Source organism: Neomonachus schauinslandi, chromosome 7 (genome assembly GCF_002201575.2).
Source record: "Neomonachus schauinslandi chromosome 7, ASM220157v2, whole genome shotgun sequence".
Taxonomy (NCBI): Eukaryota; Metazoa; Chordata; class Mammalia; order Carnivora; family Phocidae; genus Neomonachus; species Neomonachus schauinslandi.
Window position 1 is genome coordinate 139,781,550 of NC_058409.1, and position 12,900 is coordinate 139,794,449.

At 40.4% G+C, this 12,900-nt stretch overlaps 1 protein-coding gene across 1 annotated transcript; it reads right to left on the minus strand.

Moving 5' to 3' along the window:
- Positions 1 to 2,453: 2,453 nt before the first annotated feature.
- Positions 2,454 to 3,002, minus strand: LOC110591622 (protein canopy homolog 2-like). The gene has a single exon (XM_044917082.1). The coding sequence runs from the start codon at positions 3,000 to 3,002 to the stop codon at positions 2,454 to 2,456; it is 549 nt and encodes a 182-aa protein (XP_044773017.1).
- Between the last annotated feature and the right edge of the window lie 9,898 nt (positions 3,003 to 12,900).

Consider the following 12,900-nt stretch of genomic DNA (forward strand, 5'->3'; position numbering starts at 1 on the left):
GGCCTTAACCGCATGAGTGAACCATCGCTCATGGAACCTGAATGATTGGGTTTGATTTTAAATGTGACGTGCCAGCAAACACCCCTGAAGACTTGTTTGTTTATTAGTTTCCTATTGCTGCTGTAGTAAATGCACAAACTTGGTGACTGAAAACAACCCAAATTTATTTTCATACCGTCTTGGAAGTCCAAAGTCACGTTCACTAGGCTCCGATCAGGGTTTTGGCAGGCGTTCCTTCTGGAGCCTCTAGGGGTCAGTCCATTTCCCTTCCTTCTCCAGCTTCCAGAGGTCACTGGCATTCTTGGCTCATGGCATCTCTTTGCAGCACACTAACATTCCTTCCTCCACATTTGCTTCTTTCTCACTGACCCTCCTGTCTCCAGCTTCTTTGTTTTTGTTTGTTTGTTTTAAAAATATTTTATTATTTTATTATTTTTTTAAAGATTTACTTATTTATTTGGGAGGGGGCAGAGGGAGAGGGAGAGAGACTCCCAAGCAGACTCCATGCCAAGCATGCAGCCAGAGGCGAGGCTTGATCCCATTACCCTGAGACCATGACCTGAGCGGAAATGAGTAGTCAGATGCTCAACTTACTAAGCCACCCAGGCACCCCAAGATTTTATTTATTTACTTGAGAGGGAGAGAGCGCACACACGAACTTGTGGGCTCACGAATGGGGGGAGAGAGGGAGATAATCTTCAGCAGGCTCCGCTCTGAGTACAGAGCCTGATGTGGGGCTTGATCCCATGACCCTGAGATCACTACCTGAGCCGAAAATCAGGAATTGTATGCTTAACCAATGGAGCCACCCAGGCCCCCAACCTGCTTCTAAAGCTGATTATGTTGGGCCCACCTGAATAAATCAAGATGATCTCTCCCCTCCCCAAATCCTTAATTTATTCACATTTGCAAAGTTCCCTTTTCCATGTACATTAATATATCCATGGGTTTATGGGATTAGGGCATGGACATTTTCAGGGACTGAATGATAATGTTGTTACTGGAGATTTTGAATATGTAAAAATCTCAATATTATGAGGATCAGGGAAATTCTGAATGTATTTGCTGTTAATTTAGTAGAAACTGGGTGAACATCCAGCCCCATGACAAATGTAGCTGATATTAAAGAGAAATTCTCTGACGATGCCACCCAACGGCTGTGCAATTAATGGGGGAGATTTGTTGGAAGAGATTGATGCAGTTCTCTGTATCAGACAATACCTTAGACCAGGCATGTATTTTAAGCTGACATGTACTAGAACATAAGATTTTGTTAGTTGTTTTATAATACATATAGTTTAGCTTATTTAGAGGATAAACGGGGCTGTAAGAACCGATTTTTAGTTGATTCGTATATTAATTTTTGTTAGTGTATAGGTTGTTAAATATTATTAATATCCCCCAACAGTAAATACTTGAAGGGCTCATTCTAGTAGAGGAGATGAGTCATGACCACATGATTACACGGCGTTGTGCTCTGTTTGAGGATGGGAGGGGTTAGTGATGGAGAGCTGGGAGTGACATTCGGGAAAGCTTTACTATGGAGGAGGGTGAGTGCTAAGCAAGCTGGAAGCAAAGAATAGGAACTTACCAAGTGGATGAGGTGCAGGGCATTTTTCATGAAATAGCAAGATTGGAACCCCTCAGTGTGTTTTGGGCTTTGTGATATTACTGGAGCGGTTGGTGTGAAGAGGCATAAAGGGAGGAGGTTTGGGGTTAGGAGTGAGAAGAAAGCCTGGCGCCTCCGAGCAACAAGACGATGTGGTGTCTGCTCACTTCACAATGTTCACACCATGCTGTCACTCTTCTCAGGCTTTATCCCACTTGGGCTGTGTGTAGCGTCAAACACTGTAAACCACCAAAAAATTCTTAGCTTTTTATTATGGAAAAGTTGAAGAATACACGAAAGTAGAATCGTCTAATGAAAGCTCTGTTACCGATCCCCCACCTGAACACTTAACCACATTCTCTGATGGTTTTGGAGAATTGTATTATTCATCTCCATTGTTGTTGTGGCTGGAGGATTTTTTAAAAAAATTTATTTATTTATTTATTTGCTTATTTATTTAGAGAGTATGAGCAGGGGGAGGGGCAGAGGAAGAGGGAGAGAGAGAATCTCAAGCAGACTCTGAGCTGAGTGTGGAGACTGACGTGGGGCTTGATCCCATAACCCTGAGATCATGACCTGAGCCAAAATTGAGAGTCGGATGCCCAACTGACTGAGCCACCCAGGTGTCCCATGGCTGGAGGATTTTAAGGCAAATACCAAACATCCCAGTGTTTCATCTACAAATACATCAGTATGTAGCTTTATTCATTTTATTTATTTTTTGTACTTTTGGATTCATAATTTCTCAGTTCATTTCATTAAAAACATAGTGACAAGGCATTGTCCCCCCTACCCCTCCTGGAGGTGACCCATCAAACCTGTCAGTCTGGGCTGCTCCAGTGGTTCATAGCTCATCGAGTGATATGTACAGGGCATGGTCCCATAGATCTGTTCGCCTACGACAAAGTTTGTCTTTCACATTGTCAACCTCTTGGGAAAAGAATTCAATGAGTTCATCCTCCTGTTCCTCCATAATGTTCTCACAAGCAAATTTGAGAGTGCCCCTGATGTCTGAATCAATCTGGATCGCCTGTAGGTCCGGTTCATTGGATTCTCCATTTGGGTCCACTACACGGACGTAGTTCTTGCGGTGGGTGGATGGGTGAGTCTGATCCTCATGCTCCTTCATCCGGTCACATACCTCCTCCAGCAGCCCTGTGAGATGGGCCTCTGAGTGAGCATAAGGCACCTCCATCACTAACTGGTGACCATCTGGGTTGATTTGGAAAGAGCCCATCTGAATGGTTTTCTTGGGATCCACCTGGGCAGTTTCCCAGTCTAGTTCATCCACCAGGGCCCTGCAGCCTCCACAGTGTAGATCCTGGCTCCTCTGAGCCTCGGCTGCTCCCAGCGGGGCCCCTAAAACCAGGGCCAGCCAACCCCAGCCTTTCATCTGTAGCCTAATGGGGTTGACCCATCTCTGCCCCTAGGGCTGCCTCCGTGGCCTAGGCACTCGAAGACGCCAGACTCACTTTAGCTCCCAACCCTAGCACCTGGCTGCCAGGGAGGGGAGTATGTGGCTTTAGTAAATAAAGACTTAAAAACGTATTTACAGTATTATACCAATCCAATAATATTTTCTCAATATCTTTAGTACTCATTCCATGCCCCCTCTTTTTTGGGGGGAGAGAGAGGGAGAATGCGCACACCAGTGGAGGTGGTGGGGGAGGGGCAGATGGTGAGGGAGTGAGTCTATGCAGACTCCACTCCCCCCAGCACAGAGCTCAACCTGGGGCTCCATCTCACCACCCTGAGATCATGACCTGAGCCAAAATCAGCCACTCAACTGACTGAGCCACCCAGGTGCCTCTCCATGGTTGGGTTTGAACATTTAAAAAAAAAAAAAAAAGTATCAATTTTTTTTAAACATTAAAAAAAATAGTATCAATTTTTTAAAAAGAGCAATTCCTAAAAATGGGAAATAAGTTGAAAAACAAGTTGCTCTAACTATGTCTCAAGTTAGTGGCTTTAACCATAAACAGAAGAATTATTTTAAGCAACTGAAAATGCAATAAAGTTTTTATGCATATCTAAGATATATCCTAAAGACTGAAACAAAAAACAAACCACAAAGAAGTACTAAATTGTTTTCAGTAATAATTTGCCATAAGGATTAAACAAGATCTCTCCAGGGGCGCCTGGAACTCACGACCCCTGATGAGGCCATTGGGCTCCATGCTGGGTGTGCAGCCTACTTAAAAAAAAATAAAAATAGAACTAGACTTCTTCTCTAAAAACAACTCTCATAAACTGTTTGATTGCTGTGAAATGCAGTTTGTTCTGGAAAAGCAGGAACAATGATTTTTTTTCCCTTTATCAGTTTTCAAAGTAAGTTGGTGCCCATTGCAACCTCCAGAAGTGAGCAAAATGTTTTTTGTTTTCATTTTTTAAGTATCAGCATGAAATCATGGATCTTATATATTTTTCTGTTTAAATCTTTTGCAGTCATTTTGTTTTTATTGCTTACATTTCCTCTTTGGTCCATGGGAGTCACCTCAGGTTGGCTCCTGTGTCCTTTGATATGACTCCATTTGCCTTTGACAGCTTCCTTGCCTTCTCGTATAAAGATGTGTCATGCCATCTTGTATGTTTCCTGCTCTACTCTAGGAATTAGTGACTTCTTGAAGGAGCTCTAGTTCTATTTCATGGGAGATTTATTTAGGGACTCTAATCTGGTGTTAGGGGTGTTCCCTGCTACTGAGCTGCTCATAGTTTATTTCCATTTCAGTGGATAGAGCAAAGAAAATAGACTTTTTAAAAGATTTTATTTATTTGACAGAGAGAGACAGCGAGAGAGGGAACACAAGCAGGGGGAGTGGAAGAGGGAGAAGCGGGTTTCCCGCTGAGCAGAGGGAGCCCGACGTGGGGCTCGATCCAGCACTCTGGGATCATGACCTGAGCCGAAGGCAGACGCTTAACAACTGAGCCACCCAGGCGCCCCTGAAAATAGACTTTCTTTAAAAAAGATTTTATTTTTAAGTAATCTCTACATCCAGTGTGGGGCTCGAACTCACAACCCTGAGATCAGGCACTAGCCAGGTGCTCCAGACTTTTTAAAAGAGACAAATACTTCATGAGTTCATGATGATATATTCAATTCAAAATTAACCAGCTTTTACTTACTTGATTTTTATGTTTGTATCCCTTTTATTTGATACTGAAAATCCTGATTCCCAATGATGTTAGCCAACTTACTTATTTGCTTTATCCTACTATATGGTAGGACATATATTATTCATTATATATTAAAAATAATAATCCCATTATTATTACCAACAATATGATTACTGAAAACAACTTGCCTTTTTTTTTTTTCAGTCTTTAGGATATATCTTAGATATGCACAAAAACTTTACTGCAGTTTGAGTTTCTTAAAATAATTCTTCTGTTTGGGGATGCCTGGGTGGCTCAGTCATGAAGTGTCTGCCTTTGGCTCAGGTCATGATCCCAGGGTACTGGGATCGAGCCCTGCATTGGGCTCCCTACTCAGCAGGAAGCTTGCTTCTCCCTCTCCCACTCCCCCTGCTTGTGTTCCCTCTCTTGCTGTCTCTCTCTGTCAAATAAATAAAAAAATCTTTAAAAAAAATAATTCTGTTTATGGTTAAGCCACTAACTTGAGACATAGTAAGAGCCACTTTTTTTTTCAGTTTATTTCCCATTTTTAGGAATTGCTCTTTTTTAAAAAAATGGTACATTGTGTTTTATGATTACCATCCAGTTGTCTAGAGTTGATTCCAGTTGTTTCCAACCAAGAGTTCTGGTTGAGCCAAGTGGTGATAAAACAGTAGAAACAGAGAGGGCGAAAGTTGCTGAGTCATCAACATGGCAGAACACTTGGGCGTGGAGAACGTTCCCTGCTCCCACAGCCTGCCCACTGAAGACAGATGCACCCCCAGGAGCCTCTCTCTGTGAGGCTGGCTGAGCAACTACTGAGTTTTTCATTTGCTTGTTTATTCTTAAAACTCCCATTACCTGTGACAGCGACTCCCTCCTTGTCCAGACGTTCTTCAGGCTTCTGAGCCCTCTCATTGACTTGCCCTGTCCTTGGCCTGCCAAGCCCAGGTTTTACAAGAATCCTTCTAAGGCATTGTAGCCACCCTTGATTTCAAATTAAGTTCCTTTTAGTAATTTTCTATCCTTTGAGCCCTGCCTGTTAGCTATAGATCCTCAGCTGCCCATGCTGTATTTGGAGTTAGGCCCAGTTCTGGACAGAAGTCTCTCTTCTCTACTGCAGTAGCTTGAATAACATCCGCCTTGCCCTTTCCAACAAGTGTCCCTTGCAGTTTCTCTTTTAACACCTGTGTTTAAAAGCATTTTTCTATTCTTGGGGCACTTGGGTGGCTCAGTCGGTTGAGTGTCTGACTCTTGGTTTTGGCTCAGGCCGTGATCTCATGGGTCATGGGATCAAGCCATGCTCTACGCTCAGCGGGGAGTCTGCTTGAAGATTCTCTCCTTCTACCCATTTCCTGCGTGCATGCTCTTTCTCTCTCTCTCAAATAAATAAATTAAAATCTTAAAAAAAATGTTTTTCTCTGGCGCTTGGGTGGCTCAGTTGTTAAGCGTCTGCCTTCGGCTCAGGTCATGATCCCAGGGTCCTGGGATCAAGCCCCGCCTCGGGCTCCCTGCTCTGCGGGAGACCTGCTTCTCCCTCTCCCACTCCCCCTGCTTGTGTTCCCTCTCTCGCTGTCTCTCTCTGTCAAATGAATAAATAAATTCTTAAAAAAAAAGTTTTTCTGGGCGCCTGGGTGGCTCAGTTGGTTGAGCGACTGCCTTCGGCTCAGGTCATGATCCTGGAGTCTCCGGATCGAGTCCCGCATCGGGCTCCCTGCTCGGCAGGGAGTCTGCTTCTCCCTCTGACCCTCCCCCCTCTCATATGCTCTCTCTCTCATTCTCTCTCTCATAAATAAATAAAAATCTTTAAAAAAAAAAAGTTTTTCTGTTCTTTGCAATAAAAAAAAAAAACACCTTAAGAAAGTTCTAGAATATTAAAATCTAAACACATTGAATGTGTTATTAGACACTTACTGTTTTCTAGGGAATCAAAACATTATTTTTCTTTATTTCTTCTAGTCACCTTTTTTCTGTGTAAAACCAAAATTATGACAAATGAGAAAATATAATTTGATTTCTGAAACTCAGTTTATACACAGTAATTCAGATGCATATCTTTTACATAAAATGATCTGTACACATTGGCACCTGCTTTGAATTCAAAACAAATACATAAGCAGGTAACAAAATAATATAAACAAATAATGAAAGTTCTGAGGATTGACTTCTATGTAGAAGAGTACTCAGGGTCAGGAGATAGTGTCAATCAGGGCATCCTTCTTGGAGGAGGTAAGTTGTGAGTCAGATGGCGAAGGAGTTGAGAGTCAAGGATTAGTAGAAAGAATGAGAGAAGCAACTTTAAAACAGGACTTATAATGCTGTGTTATGAACAGGGAGACACTCTGTTTTCAGGCTTTGGACAAGTCACTTTACCTTTCTGACTGCGATTCTTCACCCGGGCACTTGTTTTCTCCTCTGAGCCCCATATTCAAGTGTAGTATGGCATGAGTCCAGATTTGGGATGCCCTTCCTGGAGAGGGTAATGAAGAATCTTGATGGAACACATCTAGAATTCCAGAGAGAGGCCCTGGGAACCAGGTAAGGAATGAATAAGGAGATCTTAGGTGGTAATGCCACCTACCTCCAGTTCCCACATGTTTTCTCTGCCCTGGACCAACCTTTGTGCCCTATCCCTTCTCTCAAGCACTTGGGGTGCTCCAGGACTTGTCTTGGGTACTGGGCTGGTCCTGAAAGATTTGCACTCAAAGCATCAAGGGTCGGAGCCCCTCAGGGGTGGTTTGGCCAACTCAGCCTGACCAGGGGCACCCCTCTCCCAACCCTCTCTGCCTGCCTTTCTCAGGACCCTGGGAGTGAATCCACATATGTCCCTCTCGTTTCCTCTCTGTTTATCAGTCCTCTTGAGTCTTTAGTGGGATTTATTATATTCCAGGTGGCTTGTATTTGCAGTTTGGAGTTCTGCAAGGATCCAGTAGTAATTTAAAAGAAATTTTTCTAAACTTTTTTTTTTTTTAAGATTTTTAAAATTTTTAAGTAATGTCTACACCCAACGTGGGGCTCAAACTTATAACCCCAAGATCAAGCATTGCATGCTCTGCTGACTGAGCCAGCCAGGTGCTCCAAAATTTTTCTTAAAGCCGTCAGGGGACATAGAATTCCTTCATGATTAATTTCCAATATATAACATTATTGTAAGAGATTGTGACTTGTGTGATTTTTGTTCTTTACAATGTATTAAGGTTTCTTTGGTCTTATTAGTTTTGTTAACCATAACCATTTGTCACTACAGACCAATAGTATTATTTGGGGGACTATAAAGTTTAATATATTTCTATTAACACATTGTTTAGAACATCCTTTTATTATTGTTTTTCTGTTAATATTGCCTGTATTTCTAACAGGCTTTGCTTATTTTATGTTAACACTGTTTTTTTTTTTTTAGCACATAGCTACTATATACTCATAGTGGATTGTACCTTTTATAAAAATGAAGTGTCTGTTTTGGTCCAAATCTTTAAGGCTTTGTCTTTAATTCTCCTTTCTATGACAGTAATGAAGCAGCTATTTATTTTCTGTATGTGTGCTGTATCTTTATCCAGTCTTAGAAAGAGCAATTACAAATCAACAGACAGAAAATTACCAGGAGAAAAATAGGAAGGATAAGAACTGGAAATTCACATACGCACATCCCCTGCCCCCACCAAATGCCCAATAAATATTTTAAAAATGTTCAGCCTCATTATTGCTAAATATTTGCAAGTTATACTAGCAGTGGGATTACAGTGACTTATCATTTCCCATCTATCATGTAGGCAAAGATAAAATAAATACATTTCTCATGGGAACCAAAGGGTATAATATTTAGGGAATACTTTTTCTAATAATTTATTGAAATAAATAAGCAGAGATTTATACGAGGATTTGTATACAGGGATATTCTTTGTAGTACTTTTTTTTTTTTAAGATTTTATTTATTTATTTGACAGAGAGATAGAGAGCACAAGTAGCCAGAACGGCAGGCAGAGGGAGAGGGAGAAGCACACTTCCCGCCGAGCAGGGAGCCCGATGCGGGACTCGATCCCAGGACTCTGGGATCATGACCTGGGCCGAAGGCAGCCACTTAACCGACTGAGCCACCCAGGTGCCCCTCTTTGTAGTACTTATAATAGTGAAAAATCAGAACCAATCTAAAAGTTAAGAAAAAATATATTGGCTAAATAAAGTCAGGTCTATCTAATCAATAAATGTGTAACCATTAAATCATATTTTGAAGAATATTGAGTAATATGAAAAAGTTTTTATGACACCTTATAAACGAAAAAGAGGTATATGTATGTTTGTGTGAATATATATGTATATATACATATTTTAAAAAAATTTGTAGAATATGTATATATACATATTTTTTTTTAAATTTATTTTTTTAAGAGAATGGGAGATGGGAGAGGCAGGACATTTCTCATAGAAGACAGACTGGCAGAATATATGTTAATAGTGCTCAGATTTTGTTGACATTTGTTTTTACTTTCTCATATTTAACTTTATATTTTCCACAATAAATGTGCACTATTTTTATAATAAAATAATCAAAAACTATTTTTAAAATGTTCATATTAGAATTGTTCATATTAGAATAGGTTAAGGAGTTTAAGTGAGAGAATGATAATACATTTTACATAACAGAAAATGATCAAAATCATTCAAAGTGAATTTGCTATGTAACTATCAATATTGGGATCACTATATGGATATATTTCATGTTTTTCTTCTTTAGAGATTGATATACAAATTTTTTGCCTCTCTGATGTGCCATCTTTCGTGCAGTCAGGTCTATTTTATCTTTTATAATTATTTCATTATTTAGTTTCATTCATATGATATAGGTAGACAAAGTTTCTAAATTAGGGATTTTTGAAAGGGAAACAAGTAAAGGTAAGTTTCTTATGGATTAGAGTTACAGAAGAGGAGACTTTGGCTTCTCTCCCATTAAAGCATTCGACAATTTCCCCATCATTCTTTTTTTTTTTTTTTTTTTGTAAATATAAGACAGTAAATGTAAATTACTGGTAGCCTTGTAGTCTTGAGACATGGGTCCTCTTTGCATTTCCTTTGCTCTTCTGGCAAGTGAGTTCTATTTCCAGCCACTGGATGGCAGCTAACCTCCATTAGTAGTAAGTTGTTTCCGGATTCTCTCTTCCATAGTGCAGACTGTGCATAATTTAACGTATTGTGTTTGAAAGGAAAAAAGAAAAGAACTCAACATGTAGTATCTCTGGATTAATCTCATTTTATTAACCTCCGAATGTAAGATTTTATAGGGCATAAGATTGAAGTGCTCTATGTCTTGTAACAGGAATTCTGAGGATTTCTTTTTAGAAAGAAAAGAAAAAAGCCAGATAAACCTAAGCTTGTTGATTGCAGGCACAGTGCTCCTTTCATGAGTCTGTAGATCCATTATTAATAGTAGAGCTTTACCATTTTGACATTCCACACTACAAATAATATTGCAACAACAGTCCCCTGTAAGGAAATATTTGTCAAACTTAGCTGATCGCTCAGAGCAGTGGTAAGCTGATGCTCTGTATACTGAAATTCATTCATATGAATAATTCAGTTCACAAAATTCCAGTCTGCAATTCTATCCCACTTGATAATCACTCAGTAAAATGATAATGAAGAAGAGCACCAGCTTGTATATTCCAATGCAAGAAAAAAATGTGAAAGTTGATCATGGTGTATCCTTCATGCTTCAGTCTAGGCTAATAGAGGAGAATGGAAATGCAGAATAAGCAAGTGTACGTCCTCTATTCAACTAATGGCACAGACCAGACAAAGTGACATGTATAGGAGGGACTGGAATTCGCCTTTCACACTCATCAATGGTTCCTTGTACCGCACACCCCAGACACCACGATCACCACCTGTGTCAACAAATTAAAAAAGAAAACCAACAACAAAAATGAGAACAAAAATGGCGTGAAAAAGGAAAACTTCAAGAGGATTAAAAAATAGGATAAAAATTTTTAATAGATTAAAAAAATTACTCAACAAAAAATATCATTTTGGTTTATTACGGAATAAGTGATTTAAAAAATGATCCCTTGATACATATATTTAATAAATACCTATTATGTGTCAGATGCTGTGCTAATCATGTTATTCAAAGCTCTTGTTTAAAAAAAAATCCTAGGGCGCCTGGGTGGCTCAGTTGGTTAAGCGACTGCCTTCGGCTCAGGTCATGATCCTGGAGTCCCTGGATCGAGTCCCACATCGGGCTCCCTGCTCGGCGGGGAGTCTGCTTCTCCCTCTGACCCTCCCCCCTTCTCATGTGCTTGCTCTCTCTCATTCTCTCTCTCTCAAATAAATAAATAAATAAATAAATCTTTAAAAAAAAATCCTAGTACAAATTGTATGTCTAAAATGTAATTATTCAGGTTGAAAATGATTAGATTTGGGCACCTGGGTGGCTCAGTTGGTTAAGCAACTGCCTTCGGCTCAGGTCATGATCCTGGAGTCACAGGATCGAGTCCTGCATCAGGCTCCCTGCTCGGCAGGGAGTCTGCTTCTCCCTCTGACCCTCCTCCCTCTCATGCTCTCTGTCTCTCATTCTCTCTCTCTCAAATAAATAAATAAAATCTTTAAAAAAAAAAAGAAAATGATTAGATTTAAGGAATGAGCAATAGAATTTCAGAGAAGGGACTCCTGAGACTCTGGAAGAACTTCACAGAGGAAGGGACATGGGAACAGATTCTTGCCACATGCATGGGACCTTGGCCTGCACAGAAGGAGGGGAGTGTGTTTCGTACAGATTCTGAAGGTACGTTTGGAGACCAACTTGTACCCCCATTGGCAGGAGTGGATGGCCAGTGGAACCCTCGCACCAGCTGGTGTTTGTAGGGAAGGGCAGGAGGTGGTTGAAGCATTTTCTTCAGTGTTGCACAGTATTGGCAAGGACCTCTCTTCCCCTATAGAGTAGAATAAATATAGGTCTCGCTTTCCCCTATATATTAGAATAACATTTTAATATTTAAATAAGAGTTTTGAACTGAGGTTCACAAGCTTTAATCTGTGCAAGAGTTGGATAGAACTAATTAGGGAAAATGAACTCCAAGGCGAATGCTTGCCATTTGGAAAACTTTCCACAGAACAAATTGCTGTGATTTAAAGATGTTTTCCATTTCATTAATTTTCTTTAAAAAGAGAGAGAGCGAGAGAAATGTAATTCCCAAATGGGGATAACAGTTTGGAGAAAAATTGCCTTCAGCCATCGTTCTTTTTGTGGTAATTACCTTAACATTTTCTCTTAGGAGACTGCTGTTTTCAGCTTTGTGTATTTCCTGGATTAGAAAAGCAATAGATTTTCTCCTATTGCTCTAGATCCCTCAATGAATTAACACCTTCAACTCTTGTTTTTCCCGATTTTGTTATTATTATGTGATAAGCAATGGGCACTTCCTGTTTTCTTCCTTCCATTGTTTGGCAGGGAAACCCACTCAACTCACCACGCTGGGCTCCCTCAGTCTGCCTTAGCCTCAGGGTTGATGGTTCGGCCCTCATTTGTTTGAAAATGACGTTCTGAATGGCAAGGAGACTGGTGATGATGCGAAGGAGACGTGTGAGATTTGGTTGGGAGATGATTTTCCTTTAGGCTTTCCCGTAAGGAAGGAGGGAGACTGAAGCCCATAGGGAGGTTCTGGGAGGACGAGGGAGACCAGGAGGTAGAAGGTGGGGGGGCCCCACTTGCTCAGGAAGTAGTAGTGATACAGTGCTGCAGGGTGGGTCGCAGGGAACAGGGAGACTCTGTTCTAGAATTTTCCATTGCAGTAGATTCAAATGTTCACCCTTTGCTTTGGGAAGGGGGAAGGAAAAAAGTGAAAAAGCAGAGAGGAAGCATTTTTTTCCTGGCCTGCTGTAGCTCACTTTCAGGACACTTCCCTCTTTAAGGGCAACATATTTCCCCTTATTTTCTTAGGTTATGAAAGCAAAATAGTCCAGACTTTATTTAGCTTTTTAATTTTTCCCTTTACTTTTTTGTGTGCTAGTGCTCCTACCTTTTTAAAATTGATTTAAACTAATTTCAAAACTGCGTTTTATGAAAAGTATTTTCTTAAGTTTTAAATCTTATTGCATATTAAAGGTATATTTTATATACATTGGCTCATGAGCTTTGTAGGGGCCACCTGGATTCTTATGTACCTTGATAGGTCCTTACAATTTAGTAC

Bases quoted from the DNA above. Each gene is read 5' to 3' on its own strand.
- LOC110591622 (XM_044917082.1), bottom strand. From the start codon at position 3,002: ATGAAAGGCTGGGGTTGGCTGGCCCTGGTTTTAGGGGCCCCGCTGGGA.